The 18258-nt window shown below is 37.8% G+C and overlaps 1 protein-coding gene across 1 annotated transcript in view; it reads right to left on the minus strand.

Moving 5' to 3' along the window:
- Window positions 1-18258, minus strand: part of SLCO6A1 (solute carrier organic anion transporter family member 6A1) — an 81640-nt gene that overhangs the window by 48727 nt on the left and 14655 nt on the right. Inside the window, exons 3-6 of the mRNA XM_070413743.1 lie at window positions 11437-11616; window positions 8715-8811; window positions 4120-4241; window positions 2277-2389 (exon numbers count right to left, since the gene is read on the minus strand). Of these exons, the coding sequence (XP_070269844.1) occupies window positions 2277-2389; window positions 4120-4241; window positions 8715-8811; window positions 11437-11616 (512 nt within the window). The remainder of the gene's footprint in view (window positions 1-2276; window positions 2390-4119; window positions 4242-8714; window positions 8812-11436; window positions 11617-18258) is intronic.

The following is an 18258-nucleotide window of genomic DNA, read 5'->3' on the forward strand; positions in this document are numbered from 1 at the left end:
TGCTTGTGATGATGCTGTTCCTTGTATGTGTATGGGCTGCACACACCGCTGCTGCTCCTCATATGGGGGACAGGCTGCTTTCATGGCTGCTGCTCCTTGGATGGGGCAGGTTTCTTGCACACCTACTGCTCCTCAGACAGGAGGAGGGTGTGGGCTGTGCAGCTGCTGCTCCTTGGATGGGGGCAGGCTGCATGGGGCTGCCGCTCCTCAATCGTGGGCAAGTTGCTCATGTGGCTGCTGCTCCTCAGACGGGGCAGGCTGCTCACGTGTCTGTGGCTTGTGTGGTTGCAGTGCCCCGGGCTAAGGCGTTGGGCCGGTCAGAGGGGAGCATGCTTCAGAACTCACAGGAGCCTGCGCCCAGGGTGGCTGGAGACTTGTTGACCATGGGACAACAGCCGAGGCAGTAGGTCCCTGGCAGGATTGTCTGTAAAGTCCCAGGTGTTATCTGAGGGCACCCTGGATGGGGGTGAGTCCTGGCTCCCAGTTACAAAAGCTCTCCCCTTAAAAATGCTAGGCTGAGGATGAGCCGGCCTCCTAGAACTTCTTACACGGTAGCAGTGGCTGCCTCATTAGGCGAACCTGTTTAGCCTGACCCCGAAGGCCCTGTGGGATCTATCTGTGCCTCACTCACATACACACACATATCCCACATGACCACACACTCCTCTTTTGGTCCCTCACTGTCTCACGCTCTCTCCCTCAATGCCACCTTCTTCCTGCCTCTGTAGTTGGGCCTGGGGTGTTATTGACCCGTTTGTGGATGGAGTTTCCTCTCTAGGTGTCTGGTTATGAGGCTCATTCTCTAGCACCTGGCCAGACAGGATAAAATTCACCTCAACAAGACACAACACAAAGGGACTAAAGCACGAATGTACTCATGACAATAATAACTCTACTATAAGTGACCACCTGAGAAAAGAGAATTAGGGGCGAGAAAAGAAAGCATAAATGATATCAAAGAGAGTGAAAAAGATAAGCAAGAAAAGAATAAGGAAGAAAAGGAGATTATATACATACATATATATATATATATATATATATATATATATATATGGGGAAAACACCACAGAACCAATACATAAACAAACAAACAAAACAAATAAACAAACAAAAAGTAATAATAATAATTTAAAAAAAGAAAAAGAAAAAAATACAAACACCAAACCCCCAGCAAAGAGGGTGGGGGCAGAATCTGTAGATGCTGAGCTTATATATAGAAGATAAGGCTAAGAGTTGGATGAATATGGGGAGGATCTCAGTTCAGTATAGAGGAAGTAGAAAGAGGATGGGTGGATAAGAGGAAAAAGAACAAGAAAAAATAATAATAATAAATTTACAAAAGATTTTATTTCAAAAATGGTATAAAAATAGCAAATAAAAATAAAATAAAATAGAGTGATGGAAAAATAATGTGAAAAGAAATAGAAAATAAAGCAACAAACAAAAACAGGAAAACAACGAAAAAAAGAGATAACAAAGTAATAAAAAAATAAAATAAAATAAAAATGAAAAAATGAAGTGTTCCTTTGGCTGGCTTAAGATCCCAGTCTTCTGTACTGCAGTGTTTCTCAGGATCCAATTGCTGGGACTCCCTAATTTATTTCTATATTGTTAAAATACATGAAATATATGAAATACATGAAATATTTTTGTAAAAGTAAAAATTACATAAAAGTCTGAATAAAATATAGACCATTACTAGAAAGGTTTCATGATTTGATAAAAATATAAACACTTTTGTGTTTAAATGAAAACAAGTAAACAAAACTTATGATTTTATACAACTTAGCTATTTATTTTAAGAAGAACTAGACTAATTTAATTAAAAAAAGTACTATGTATATGTTTATACCATATAACATGTTATGTTATATTATATTTTGAATAAATACCTATGAAAGCATTAAAGGAGAAACTCACTAAGGTAAGATTGACAAAGAGGTTTTTTTTCCAATGAAGAAGAGAAAGAAGAACATTTGAAGTTGAGAGATTTACATCTAAAAAGGTACAGAACTACAAAAGTACCTAACGCATCCATGAAACAGTAAGTGGATGAAATGTGGGGGAGAAAGGGGTAAAATTCTGAAATAAGGAAAATTCAGTTGATGCTATTGTGAAGGGTATTTAAAGTCTCACTAAAAGAGTATGAAATTCACCAACCAAGTAATCTGGAAAATGACTTGATAAAATCTACATGTGAAAACTATTATTCTGCAGGCAAACTAAAGGGTGAGGTTGTGAACAGAAGGGAAAACAAGTTAAATATTTTACTTTACCCAAATAGAAGCAAATAAATCACTGATACTAGTTCCAAATTCCTGATCTTTATACTTTTTGTCAAATGGTTCATGCTTTTCTTGTCTCTCAGATGTTGTTATCTTTCCTGTACCTATGTTAACAAGCAAAAGAATCTTATGACATGTTCAAGTAAGAAGAAAAAAATATATTTAAAAAAATGAACAATACAATGGCAATAAATACATATCTATCAACAATTGAATCTAAAAATCAAAATAAACGAACAAGTAATCTAATGAACAAAATAAACTGATGAATAAAATAGAACCAGAGACATACAGACATGGAACGGACTGAGGAATCTCAAAGGAAAGGTGGTAGGAAAGGGCGGGAAGAGATTAACCAAAGATTTATATGCATATATGCATTACCTATGGACACTGACAATAGGGTGGTGAAGGGTGGGAACTGGGTGGGGGAGAAGAATGGGGGAGAAAATGGGGGACATCTATAATACTTTCAACAATAAAGATTAAAAAATAATAAAAATAAAACACATGTAAAACATACATACACATCCTAATAAACCTAGTTTGTCTTGGAATGCCAAGTGAGCTATTTTTGAACAAGTTGAAGTCAATCTAATTAACTAAAAGGTACATTCTTCTAACAGTAGCCTCCTAAAGAACATTCTGTTATAATGAAAATTTTCCATTTTTGTACTGTACAATAGCTTAGCCATTAAATACTTAAAACTAGCTCCTATGACTGAGTAAATGGATTTCAAATTTAATTTAGTTTAAAATTTAAATAGTCACATGTGGCAAGGTTCTACACTATTTGACAGTACAGTCCTAAAATGTAAAATAATAGTCTTTAATGTTAATAAAACATTTTGTACCAATAAAATGTACTATCATAAAGAGAATATTTTATTTCTCTGTTTTTAAAAGAATTTCAATAGTTTTTATTTTATACTAGAGGCTCAGCGCACGACATTTGTGTGCGGGTATGGTCCCTAGGCCTGGTTTGCAATCAGAGCCATCTTCTCCAGCTGCTGCAAGCCAGCCCCACCCCCCGCCACCACCCACCCCCAGTTCCCCATTTGCCTTCGGGTGATTGGTGCCTGACAGCCAAGGGAATGGACCAAGAGGTTGGCTATTCCCACCCACTTGCTGGCCCCACCTCCACTACGGGTGGCCATCAGGCGATCGAAGCCTGTTGGCCAGGGAAAGGGACCAAGAGGTGGTCAGTGTGCCTCATAGTGACTGGTCCAGCAGTTGTTCTGTTAATTCTGCCGTTAGGGTCAATTTCCATATTACCATTTTATTATATAGGATTACAACAATTCTATGAGGTAGTACATATATTAAATAACTAGAGGCCTGGTGCACGAATTCGTGCATGGGTAGGGTCCAGCTGGCCCTGGCACTGATTGGGGGGAGGGCTGGTTGGGGGGGGTGGCCAGGGGGAGGGACTGCGGGTGGTTGGCTGGCCAGCCCTGCCCCCTGGTGGAACTCCTGGTTGAACTCCCAGTTGAGGGGACAATTTGCATATTAGCCTTTTATTACATAGGATACTAGATAAATAGATGTCTTTCTTTAAGAAAACATAAACTTTAGATATAAAGCATTTTTTAAAATAAATGACAAGGAGCAAAAAATATTCACTTATGAAAGTCTGGTACATAAATAAAATAGTATCTGGCCACACAAGGCTTCATTTGTTCAGATAATACTATCCCACGTCTCTGTATATCTATGACAGAGAGAAATGTAGTACAAGCATATTCTGAGAATGAGGGGGAGGGGAAAGGAGAGGTGAGGGTGGGATGAGGAACCTACAGTCCTTTAATAAAATTAATTATATCAGTATAGTCACCTTTTATATGCCGTGGAAAGCATAAAAATGCTATTAATGTCGACCATGCCACAACGGTGACAAAAACAAAGCGAATCCACCAAGTATGTAACCAGTGTTCATTATTACCACCGCCATCAACTCTAATAGAGAAAAGTGAAAAAATTCAAGTTTGTGTATTTTATTACAAACAAAACCATAATCTAACAGAGAAAGAAAAATAAAGAGAGAAATGAAACATTTTCTGTTAATTTGTCCTTGTTGTTTGCTTTGCTGAGAGTGAATGGTTGTGAGTCCTTCAATAACGTAGTTCCCTTTTGTCTTGCAGGCCCCTAAATTTTTCCCTTTCTTTTTTCTCCCCTGTCCACTCAGGCGGTGATGAGTAATTCATTGATATTTTTAAAACTTTCTTCAACAGAAGCTAAGCATTTCGAAGACTATACCTTTAAATCTCACCTCTCCTTTAAAATCAGCCCTGCCCCTTTAAATCACGCACCTAGCCCTTTAGTGAAAACCTCCCCTTTAAGTTGCACAATTAACCCTTTAAATCACATTTATTATGAAATCTCTTTCTTATAGTCCCTTCTCTCAACTCTCAGACTAAGAGTGAGTTACCTTCTAGTGATCATACCTAATCAACCTCAGGACCCTTTGTTGGCCATTATCTCCTCTCTTACCTGCAATTTTTCTTGCTCCACCTTTGTAAACCACAAAGCCTTACAGTGGACAGAGTGGGATGGGAGTGTGAAGGATCCTGTGCTGGGATTTTTTAATTTTCTCTTTTTAATCACAGTTTACAACTTCAGCATTCTTTGTGTTCCTTGATACTGCGACTATGATCTTGTGGAGAATTTTCATAGTTGTGAAGTTATTTTGTATAATTTAGGGAGGAGATTTAGGGAAGTTGATTACTACACAGCTGCCACAGTCTTCAGTTTCGCACACATTTAAGACTTTGTCCAACCAGCCATCATGGGGAAATGCCCACAACCCTAGGAACCACAGTTTTGGAGATGCTGGTTTCTCACAGGTGACTTTACTGCCAACAGACACCTGGTGAGTAGCTTGCTTATAGGCATTATCTCTCATAATTTCAAGTATGTCAAATCAAAATGATTTGATTTTAACCTGAGATTATCAAATTTATCTGAAAAGTAATTTTGCAAACACAGCTCCTGATTTTTAATGAATAATAATGAGTAGAGACTTATGCATCCAAATAGCAAATTATATGAATGTGGGCCAACTCCTTATCCATTGCTACATCACTCAGGGATACCAATTCCAAAGTGCAATGACACAGGGTTGCAATCTTGATTTCCATTGTACAGTATGCTATGCCTAGAAAGTTTCAACTCCAGATTGCCACTAGGGGTACAAGTTTTCTTATTTTTATAATTTTTAGAAATTTTATTTGTTTTACTTTTGAACCCAGCTATATATTCTAACTATATTCATTATATTACATATAATATGATAAAAGTTATACACATTCATGTGAATAACTGAGTATTTAAAAATTAAGGAAAATAAACTTAAAGAAACTACAAAGTATAAGCAAAGAATTTAATAAAGTAACAGATATAAGACAAACTTAGAAATCAATATAGTCTCCTATTAAAAGTAAATGATTAGTAAATGTCATAATACAAAGATTCCATGCATAACACTAACAGAATATATAAAATCAGTAGGAATAAACTTCATAAGATATCTTCAATAAATAAAATCATAAAACTTTAGTGAAGGGCAGAAAAGAAATGTTGAGAAAATAGAGCAATATACCAAATTCTTACATAGTAAGATAACAGTTATTTCCAATTTGACACATAAATTCAAGTATGTCAAATCAAAATGATTTGATTATAACCTGAGATTATCAAATTTATCTGGAAAGTAATTTTGCAAATGATTTTTAATGAATAATAATGAGTAGAGACTTATTCATCCAAATAGCAAATTATATGATAAAGCTTTAGTTATTAAATATAACTAGTTATATTTATTTTTTATATATTTTTCTTGATTTCAGAGAATAAGGGAGAGGGAGGAGAGATTGAAACATCAATGATGAGAGAGACTTATTGATTGGCTGCCTCTGCAGGCCCCCTACTGGGGATCAAGCCAAAATCCAGGCATGTGCCCTGACCAGAATCAAACCATAACTTCCTGGTTCATAGGTCAACACTCAACCTCTGAGCCACATTGGTCGGGCACTAGTTATACTTAGTGGTTATATTTAAAATATTGTAGTATTGGCATTAAATAGAAAAATATGTCAGAAGCCCAGCCAGCAGCGTGGGTCAGTGGTTGAGTGTAGACCTATGAACCAGGAGGTCACAGGTTTGATTCCCAGTCAGGGCACATGCCCGGGTTGCATTGTGGTTGTTTGCAGGAGGCAACCAATCAGTGATTCTCTTCCATCATTGATGTTTCTGTCTTTCTCTCCCTCTCCCTTCTCTGAAATCAATAAATATATATATATATATTTTAAAATAGAAAAGTAGAAAAATGCCAGAAAATGGATTAGACAGACAAGAGAAAAGAAAAAAAAACTCATTTATGGGGAAATTTAATGTATGGTAAAAATGGTATTTAATATCAGTAAAAATAAAAATTTTTAAAAAAGGAAATGATCCAAAATGTCATTAGTACTATTAGCTATTTCTTTGAGAGAAAATAGAATCTTGGCCCATGCCTCCTATTATAGGCAAAAATAAATTGAAATTGGAAGTTAAATTTAAATGTACAACACATCTGTTAGGATGGCTATTACCAAAAAACAAAACAAAACAGAAAATAACCAGTGTTGGCAAAGATGTTGAGAAAATGGAAACCTTGTGCACTACTGGTGGGAATATAAAATGGTACATCCACTATGGATAACAGTATGGAGATTCCTTTTTTAAAAAACTATATATTTTATTGATTTTTTTACAGAGAGGAAGGGAGAGGGATAGAGAGTTAGAAACATCAATGAGAGAGATACATCGATCAGCTGCCTCCTGCACACCCCCTACTGGAGATGCACCCGCAACCAAGGTACATGCCCTTGACTGGAATTGAACCCAGGACCCTTCAGTCCACAGGCTGATGCTCTATCCACTGAGCCAAACCAGTTAGGGCTGGAGATTTCTTTTTAAAATCCCATTTCTGCTCCTGGCTGTTGTGACTCAGTTGGTTGGAGTGTCCTCTACTCTGGGTCCAATTCCTGGTTAGGGCTTACACCTAGTTTGCAGGTTCGGTCCCGATTGGGGTGCAGTTGCGAGGCAACCGATCAATGTCTCTCTCTCTCTTTCTCTCTCTAAAAAAAAATCAGCCGAAACCAGTTTGGCTCAGTGGATAGAGCGTCGGCCTGTGGACTGAAAGGTCCCAGGTTCGATTCCGGTCAAGGACATGTACCTGGGTTGCGGGCACATCCCCAGTAGGAGAGGTGCAGGAGGCAGCTGATTGATGTTTCTCTCTCATCGACGTTTCTATCTCTCTCCCTTCCTCTCTGTAAAAAATCAATAAAATATATTTTTAAAAAAAATAATAAAAAAGCATATCCTTGGGTGAGGATTTTTTTTTTTAATTCCATTTCTGGGTATATATCACAAAGGATTGAAAATAGAATCTCAAAGATACTTGCACACTCATGGAAATTGCAGAATTATTCACAATAGCCACAAATAGGAAGTAAACTAAATGTCCACTGTCAGAAGAATGAATAAAGAAGAAAATTCTGTCACATGCTACAATATGAATGAAACTTAAGGACATTATGCTAAGTGAAATAAATTAGTCACAAAAAGACAAATACTGCATGATTCCACATATATGAGATATCTAAAGCAGTCAAACTCTTAGAAACAGAAAATAGCATGATGATTGCTAGGGGCTGGGGAGAAAGGGAAAAAGGGAAGTTGCTGTGCAACAAATAAAGAGTTTCAGTTTAGCAAGATAAAAAGATCTAGATATCTGTTGCACACAAAGTGCATATAGTTAACACTGTACGGTACATTTAAAGAATGGCTAGGATGATAAAGTTTATGTTACATGTTTTTTACCACAATTTTTAAAAAATTATATGCAGAATTACTAGTTAGCTTGTCATTCTAAGTAATGTCTTTTAAATTCTATTTCAAGCAGTACTGTAAAAAATATACATTGTAAATGTATTGATATGTACATATATGTGCATATCAGTCACATTTACATATATTTTTCTAAAAATATGGTCATTAAAAATTAATTGTATCCTATATAATAAAAGTGTAATATGCTAAGTGTCTGACCGATCGGTCGACCATTTGGTCAACTGCTTGACCAGTTGCTATGATGCGCATTAACCACCAGGGGCCAGGCGCTCTGACCAGTAGGTTAGCTTGCTGCTGGGGTCCGGTCAATTGGGACTGGGCGAGAGGGCTGGAGATGCCCTGGATCTGGCTGGCCCCCATCAGCCCCGATCTGGACTGGGTGAGAGGGCCCCGATTGGCCCCTATCACTGGCCAGGCCAAAGGACCCCACCAGTGCACGAATTCATGCACTGGGCCTCTAGTCTATTTATAAGCTAAAGTGTCTATCAAATAAATATTTTACATAATGTAGGCAAAAAAGGAAAGAAAATGGCTTACGTTATATTAGAAGTACTTCTCTTAGGGTTGGTAACCAGGGGTGCTGCTATTGCATAACCCAAAGCATATCCAACTGTTAGCGAAGCTTCCAGCATGCCTATAAAATGAATAGTGACATCTAACTACTATATAACCCAACTTTGTCACAAGATAATAAAAGTTACATCACTAAAATGGATTCCTTCTTAAAGCTTCATAGTATACTTTATTAGTCAGGGTTCTCCAGAGAAACAGAACAAATAAGGATTTGTGTGTATGTGTGAAGTGATTTCTGAACTATTTTTATTCACAGGTGACCATCTCCTGTTTTTCTGATCAATATCTCTCAGTGGGAATTATTTTTTCTACTTTCTTTTTTAATTTTTTATTGTTGGCACTATTACAAATAAGATATTTAGAGAGCAAGAGAGATTTTAAGGAATTAGCTTATGCAACTGTGGGGGCTGGCAAGTGCAAAGTGTATGATAGGCTGGCAGATTTGAAATCCAGGTAAGAATTATTATTACAGTCTTGAGGCTATAAATAAGTCTGAAATCCACAGGGCAGTACAGCAGGCTGGAGCAACTCAGGCAGAGTTTCTCTATGTTGCAGTTTGGAGAAAGATTTGTCTCTTTGGGAAACCTCAGTCTTTATTCTAAAAGGCCTCAACTGATTGGATGAGGCTTACACACACGATGGAGGGTAATCTGCTTTACTCAAAGTCTACTGATTGTAAATGTTAGCCACATCTAAAAAATATCACAGAAACATCTAGACTGGTGTTTGACCAAACTAAGCCAAGCTTACACATAAAATTAGCCATCATACATATATCCAATGCATATACTAGAGAAACTCAGATAACTTAATTATATAATACACTGTATCTTATTTCATCTATATATGTAATGTAGTGTATATAAATATACAGTGGGGCCTTGACTTACGAGTTTAATTCGTTCCGAGACCGAGCTCGTTAAGGAGCTCATTAAGGAGCTCGTTAACTCAAATTACTCTATCAACTCACTGTAAAAAATCAGCCGAGAGACAGCCGGTATCTCAAAAAACTCGTTAGTCGGGACACTCGTAAGTCAAGGTCCCACTGCATTTGCATTTAATATAAATGAAATACACCATATTTCACTTTAATTTGTGGTACTAACACAAGATTTTACTTTATAATGATACATTCTCGTCCCCTTTGCATCTTTCATTTAGCTGCCAGGGTGACAAGAGGTGGCAGGCAATAAAGTAAACTTCTCTCTGCAGTACATATATGTGAGTTCTGATTGCTATTCTATAGAACCAAAAGTAAAACAAATGTATTTGTTTCTACCCTCAGCTAAGACTAATAAATCACAGCAATTTTTTTTTCTAAAAGCATATATATGAATATCAGACATCTTAGTTTATTGGCATGCCTTTCCTTACCTCTGAAGGGAAATTATTATTTTGACACAAAATACTATTTTATTTTATGTCACCTTCACAATAAGTATAAAAAACAACTTTATTTTTTTTCACATATGATAGTTAAATAGATGTACAAATAGATGATCTACTAGGACTAGAAGCTATTGTAATATAAGGAAGTACAGATTATTCTGAGATAAACCTCAGCGTTACTTATTGCAGAATACATTAGCATAAAACACTGTGAACTGAGGATACTACTCTGTGGTCAATTAAATAGCATATCACTTCTTTCCTTGAAAAGATGAATGAGATTGTTTTCATTAAATTCAAAATATCAGAGCTCCTCTCAAAGATTAGTGAGTTAATTTATGTAAAGAACTTAGAACAATGATCACTATTTTAGCACCACACTGAATCTAGTACTGAAGAGGCATTTATTTTCCCTTATGGACATGATGACAGCAACTTCCTACACATATCCCATAAGTTTAAACATACATCTACTCAAGAAATTCAGTCTGGTTATTTTGAGATTTTTTTTCTAGAAAAATGAACTGCAGCCTATATAATTTGATATGATATATATATATGGAAAGATTATAGTTTTAATTACTTAAGAATGTATTTTTTCTATTGCTCTATATCTTTTAGGGTGGCCTTCAGATGACTTGTTTACAATTCCAAATCTCAAGCAGCTTTTCAGAATTAAGTGGCTCAATGTGATTTTGAAGTTAAACATACCAGTTACCATTTATTACAATCTATACTAATAAAAGAGTAATACGCTAATTAGACCGGGAGACCTTCCGGACATTCTTCTGGACAAAGCTATGGTGGCGGGGCAGAGGCAGAGGAGGTTAGGGGCAATCAGGCAAGGAAGGGAGGGCAGTTGGGGGCAAGCAGGCCAGCAGGGGAGGGGGGGCAGTTGGGGGTGATCAGGCCAGCAGGAGGGGCAGTTGGGCACGATCAGGCTGGCGGCGGGGGGCAGTTAGGGGTGATCAGGCTGGAAGGGGGGGAAGTTGGGGGCAACCAGGCCAGCAGGCAGAGTGGTTAGGAGCGATCAGGCAGGCAGGCAGGTGAGCGGTTAGGAGCCAGCAGTCCCAGATTGTAAGAGATGTCCGACTGCCGGTTTAGGCCCGATCCCTGTGGGGTCCCAGATTGGAGAGGGTGCAGGCCAGGCTGAGGGACACTCCCGCCCCTCATGCACGAATTTTGTGCACCAGGCTACTAGTGTTATTATAAAAGCCAATAATTAGCACCTGTATATCAGTTTAGATATGCACAGCAAAATATAGAAGCTCAATAAAAATAAGGAAAAATAACTTGCCTAGATAAGTACCAATTGAGTGTTCGTCAATGCTGTCATCAAGAAAGGGTACTGTAAGGATATAAAGAGGAATTCCTGCTATTCCCTGCATAGTCTGCCCAAGCATGATGAAAGTTACATACATTGCGTAGCTTGAAAAGGATTTCTTGCAATCATCGGAAATCTTTTCTTCGCAAATAACTTTTGAAAGGATAATTTAAAATTTTTGTTAAATGAGTCAAAACTTAAACATACAACAAATACACAGTGTATTTTATGAAATATTTTACCTTTTACAAGATATTTCCACCATTATACTTTTTTCTTTTAGTTAAGATTTCATTTACATTGAATGTAATAGCTGTACAATTAATCAACATGTTCTCAGGAAAATGGAATGATAAAATAAAATTTGTGGGAATACTGAAAAAGATGCAAATATTATACATAAACCAAACATAAATGTATATGTATGACTATATGTATATACATACTTGTTTGCATAGGTAAATATACATATCTTAAATTTGGCATCTGGTAACTCTGACTTTTGACTAGGATAAAAGTATCCTTTTTAGATGATCTGAATTATTAAAGATTACCTACTGAGCTTAGTTCTATATCCACTTCTCTGACAATTAACCTTGTGTGGCACTCTGATTAAAATAATTTTCCATTTTATACTCACTAAATTCTAAAACATAGGTCCAAAAGGACAGGCATTATACCAGTGATTTTTAATGAGTGCACCATAAGAATTTTTAAAACATGCAATACCTGAGTAGTCAGGGGCACTGACCTCTTTTCCTTTAGATTGTCAAATAAACAAATGACAATAGCCAACACAATAGTAGCCATTCAGTGTGATGAATCAAAATTATACCTATTTATTTTTGTTTCTGTAACTTTGTGTTCTCTTCTTTTTTTACAATTTGGGATCTTTATTATTGAAAGTATTACAGATAGCCCCCTTTTTTCCTACTGACCCCCCTTTACTCCACCAGGTTGGCAAAAAGTGTATTTTTTTGGAGTGCCACAGAATTTTAGTAATTAGTTTATATGTGCAATGAGATGAAAAAGGCTGAAAATCACTGTATTACACAATGAAAGTTTTTGTTAGTCATTATATAATAATCCACTAGATTTTAAATTTCTTTACAGGACAGTCTATTTCTTAAGCTTTTTTTATTCACATGTTTATAAAACAATAGTAAATAAATGTTTGTTAGAATTGCTTTTGTTATTAGCCTGGTAGATCTAAACAATGCTATTAGATCATTTTGATTGTATATATTTGATTGGAACTTAACAAATGTTCTGAAAATATTACTGTGAAAAGCTGGTTAATGTGTAGATTGCAAAATAGTACACTAATGAAAAATTTCAGCTGGTTCAGTATTCATATGGAATATTTGATTCCATGTTAAATAGGAGGAGGTCTCTAGAATGTTTATTCAAATTACTGATAATTTAATTTTATATAGACATATCAGTATCAACACCCAGCCAGTGAGTTCCTTGAACTGCTTTCTTCCCATTTAATTGAACTCCACTTAGCAGGTATAAAGCTATTCAATTTAAACTTGCAAACACAATGAACTACAAAACTTCTTTAATTGCAATTTAAAGCATCCTATGAAGATCTTTACCTTTCTAGCTCACTCCTTCTAGTAACCCAATGTCACCAATCCCTAAAACCCACCAGGACCTATATAATCTATTGATCTTGTTCCTTTTCACTATCTCAACGTCCCTTTATACCCTTACTTCTTTCGTTGTTATCGTAACACTTTTAAATGCCTTGCTCTCTTGTGTGTCATGCAATCCCTCAATGAAATTGCAACCCTAGTCAAGTTAAACTCTTCTCCTTACTCTACACCTACACTTTAAAAACTGAATGTGGCCATAGGAAAACACACAACCATGCAAAACTCACTTTGAATTCATGATTATTAAACTTAAGGAGGTTCTTCACCTTCCTTAATCAAATATATCCCTAGTCTACTACTTTTGCCTCCTCCTAGAAAATTTGGCTTGTTAGTTTCTTTTTCCTAGGGCTTATGGTCCTGATATTCCTGCTATCCAATATCTGAAAGCAAATTTTTTCCACAAATAGAATAAAACTAATCTTTTAGCACCTTCCTTCATATTAAACAAATCTTTTGTTTGGACTATAGTTTCAAGAAGAAGGGAACAGTCAGTACTACAAACACTGTTGATAGTTCAAGAACTATAAAACGTCAAAAGTTTTAATTATGTTAAATAGCATGAATTATGTTGGTGGCTTTGTGAAAATAAGTTCATTGCAATGCTTAGGGTTCAAGCCATGCTCTAGTGGGTTGAAAAAAGAATATGAAATAATGTCAGAAAACTTGGCCATGTCTTTCAAAATATTTGTCAATGAAAATGATGAGATTTTACAAAGTGATAAAAAGAGGACTGCAAGTTATTTCTATTATTGTTTTTGCTTTTTAAGAATGGGAAGAGAAAAAAACCAAGATGGCGGCATAGGTAAACACTGGAGATTGCTGCCTCGCACAACCACTTCAAAAATACAACTAAAAGACATAACGGACATCATCCAAAACCACAGGAAGGCTGGCTGAGTGGAATTTCTACAACTAGAAGGAAAGAGAAAAGCATACCGAGACTCAGAGGAGGTGCGGTGCTGAAGTAAATACAAAGGTGCAGATGTGCATGCGGAGAGGGCTGGTGGCTGAGGACACAATTGTCTTTTTCAATCGGGAGGGAGTCTCAGGCTCTGAGCTCCAGTTCCGGGCGAGCCTCTGGGGACCCAGACTCATACGGGAGAAACGGGACTGTCTGGCATCAGTCGGAACTCGAGGGCAGCTTTCTCTTGGAGGCACTTGCTGTGATTGCCAGGACCTCTGAAGGCAGGACTGAGAGCAGCCATACTGCTCGCTCACTCGGCCCGCCCTGTTGATCCCCTGGGACCCCACCCCGCCCAAGCCTTGCACGGAGGCTTTTGCATATGAAAGGCCTGGCCCTTTGTAATCTGAAAATAACTTAACAAACTGCAGCTGCCTCAAGGCTCCAGGGCAACTTGCATTGCTTTACAGCTGGCTTCTGCTGGGTAGCCTCAGGCAAAGGCTAGATTAGCATCTCCTTAGATCCAAGAGTCAGTGTGCCCGGTGGTCAGAGTGGGACCATCCAATTACAACTCCTCAGATCTATAAGGGACACACTCAGGGGGCAGACGCAGTGAGCACCAAAGCCCCACTGAAGCAAGTCTTGCCCCATAAGGGTGTCTTCAGCACAGAAGTTCTCCCACTGCAGACACAGCTGATTCTCACAGCCAATTGCCCTGGAGGTTAAATCCTCCCAGTTTTACCTACAACAATCAAGGCTTAACTACAACAAGACTGTGCACAAAGCCCACAAGGGAGTGCACCAAGAGTGTCTACCTCAGGTAATTGGGACACTTAGCACAGAAAACGACTCTATCGACACAGCGAAGCATAAAAAATGCCGAGACAAAGAAACAGGACACAAATGACAGAAATGGAGGAAAGCAAACTACTGGATATAGAGTTCAAAACCACACTTTTTGGGTTTTTCAAGAATTTTCTAGAAACCGCTGATAAATGTAGTGAGATCCTCAAGAAATATAGTGAGACCCTCGATGTTGTGCTAAAGGACCGACTAGAAATTAAGCATACACTGACTGAAATAAAGAATATTATACAGACTCCCAACAGCAGACCAGAGGATTGCAAGAATTAAGTCAAAGATTTGAAATACGAAGAAGCAAAAAACACCCAACCGGAAAAGCAAAATGAAAAAAGAATCCAAAAATACGAAGATAGTGTAAGGAGCCTCTGGGACAGCTTCAAGTGTACCAACATCAGAATTATAGGGGTGCCAGAAGTGTAGAGAGAGAGCAAGATATTGAAAACCTATTTGAAGAAATAATGACAGAAAACTTCCCCTACCTGGTGAAAGAAATAGACTTACAAGTCCAGGAAGTGCAGAGAACCCCAAACAAAAGGAATCCAAAGAGGACCACACCAAGACATATCATAATTAAAATGCCAAGAGCAAAAGACAATGAGAGAATCTTAAGAGCAGCAAGAGAAAGACAGTCAGTTACCTACAAGGGAATACCCATACGGCTGTCAGCTGATTTCTCAACAGAAACTTTGCAGGCCAGAGGGAGTGGCAAGAAATATTCAAAGTGATAAATACCAAGAACCTACAACCAAGATTACTTTATCCAGCAAAGCTATCATTCAGAAGTGATGGTCAGATAAAGAGCTTCACAGATAAGAAAAAGCTAAAGGAGTTCATCACCACCAAACCAGTATTATATGAAATGCTGAAAGGTATCCTTCAAGAAGAGGAAGAAGAAGAAAAAGGTAAAGATACAAATTATGAACAACAAATACACATCTATCAACAAGTGGATCTAAAAATCAAGTGAATAAATAATCTGATGAACACAATAGGCTGGTGATTATAATAGAATCAGGGACATAGAAAGGGAATGGACTGACTATTCTTGGGGGGGAAAGGAGTGTGGGGGGTGCGGGAAGAGTTTGGACAATAATCGTGCACCTATGGATGAGGACAGTGGGTGGGGGGTGAGGGTGGAGGGTGGGGTGGGAACTGGGTGGAGGGGAGTTATGGTGGGAAAAAAGAGGAACCAATGTAATAATCTGAACAATAAAGATTTAATTAAAAAAAAAAGAATGGGAAGAACTTGGGTGCCAATGAGTAGCACCAAAAAAAGAGAGGAATTTGCAGAAGGAGGTACAGATCATCATTGGAATAAAGTTCCCAAGTAGGTAAGAAAGAACAGGATGTTTAGCAGGAGGATAGCTCTTCCATTTTAACAGGAATGAAGAAGTAAGGAATGTAAACATGAAAATATAGGTGGAGTTATAGTTTCTATGGTAAGAAATTGAGGCAATTTTCTCTTATAGCATGTATTTTCTATCCAATACAGAAGATATTGAGTACTATTAACTGAATGTTTGTATCCCCCCACAATTCATATATTGAAACCCAAATTCCCAATGTGATTCCCAATGTAATTACCTTTGGAAGGTAATTAAGTCATGAAAGTAGAATATTCATAAATGGGATTAGTGCCTTTAAAAGATGAAACACTAGAGAGCTTGCTCTCCCTCTCTTTCTTGGCTACAACCATATGAGGGCATACCAAGAAGAGGGTGCTTACCGGGAACTAAATTGGCAGGCACCTGGACCTTGAACTCTCAGCCTGTGAGAAATAAATTTCTGTTGTTTAAGCCACCCAGCCTATAATATTTTTGTTATAGTAGCCCAAACTAACGAAAACAAGAGGAAAGTTGTGAATAATGAAAGAGAGTAGACTAAAAAAAAAAATGTCAGGAGAATGGATCCATGTAAGAGCATAATTGAGGTTAACAGTAAGAACTTCACTGTGGAACTAACTAACCTATCCTTTTTTTGTGTGATTTTTCTCTAAAATGTTCCTCAACAGTGCAGGAAAGATAACTAGTTGGATCAAAAATTTTCCAGCTATTCTTCACCAATACCACTCCTAGGGCAATGGAAACTAAAGGGAAAATTAACAAATGGGATGACATCAAAATAAAAAACTTCTGTACAGCAAAGGAAACCATCAAAAAAACAACAAGAAAACCCACTGCATGGGCGAACATATTTGCCAACAATATCTCCAATAAGCGTTTGATCTCCAATATTTACAGGGAACTCACACAACTCAACAAAAGGAAGACAAACAACCCAATAGAAAATGGACAATGGACCTAAATAGATACTTTTCGAACGAGGACATGAGAAAGGCCAAGAGACATATGAAACATGCTCAAAGTCACTAATCATCAGAGAGGTGCAAATCAAAATGACAATGAGGTACCATCTCACACTTGTCAGAATGGTTATCATTAACAAATCAACAAATGACAAATGCTGGTGAGGATGTGGAGAAAAAGGAACCCTTGTGCACTGCTGGTGGGAATGCAGACTGGTGCAGCCACTGTGAAGAACAGTACGGAGTTTCCTTAAAAAACTAAAAATGGAACTCCCATTTGACGCAGTGATCCCACTTCTAGGAATATATCCCAAGAAACCAGAAACGCCAATCAGAAAGGACATATGCACCCTTACGTTCATAGCAGCACAATTTGCAATAGCTAAGATTTGGAATCAGCCTAAGTGCCCATCAGCAGATGAGTGGATTAGAAAACTTTGGCACATCTACACAATGGAAAAATACGCTGCTATAGAAAGGAAGGAACTCCTACCATTTGCAACAGCATGGATGGAGCTGGAGAACATTATGCTAAGTGAAATAAGCCAGTGAGAGAAAGATAAATGTCACATGATCTCACTTATTTGTGGCTTATAATGAACAACATAAACTGATGAACAAAAACAGATCTAGAGACAGAGAAGCATCAATCAGATGCTCAAACCTCAGAGGGAAGGTAGGGGAGGGTGGGGGTCAGGGGGGAGAGATCAACTAAAGGAATTGTAGGCATGCATATAAGCATAACCAATGGATACAGACACCAGGGGGGAGAGGGCTTGAGTGAGGGTATGGGGGGGGGACAATGGGGGGGGACAATGGGGGGATAAGGACACATTTGTAATACCTTAATCAGTAAAGAGGAAAAAAAATTTCCAGCCAGGAACAAAAAAGGACAATGGGACAGGGATCTTAGAATTATGATTAGAGTATGTTTGAAATAATTAATATTTTATAACTAGAGGCCCGGTGCACAAAAATTTGTGTACTCGGAGGAGTCCCTCAGCCTGGCCTATGCCCTCCTGCAGTCTGGGACCCCTCGAAGGATGTCCACCTGCTGGCTTACG

The sequence above is a fragment of the Myotis yumanensis genome, unplaced genomic scaffold (genome assembly GCF_028538775.1).
Source record: "Myotis yumanensis isolate MYYU_CA2020_CCGP unplaced genomic scaffold, mMyoYum1.0.hap1 SCAF_4, whole genome shotgun sequence".
Taxonomy (NCBI): domain Eukaryota; kingdom Metazoa; phylum Chordata; class Mammalia; order Chiroptera; family Vespertilionidae; genus Myotis; species Myotis yumanensis.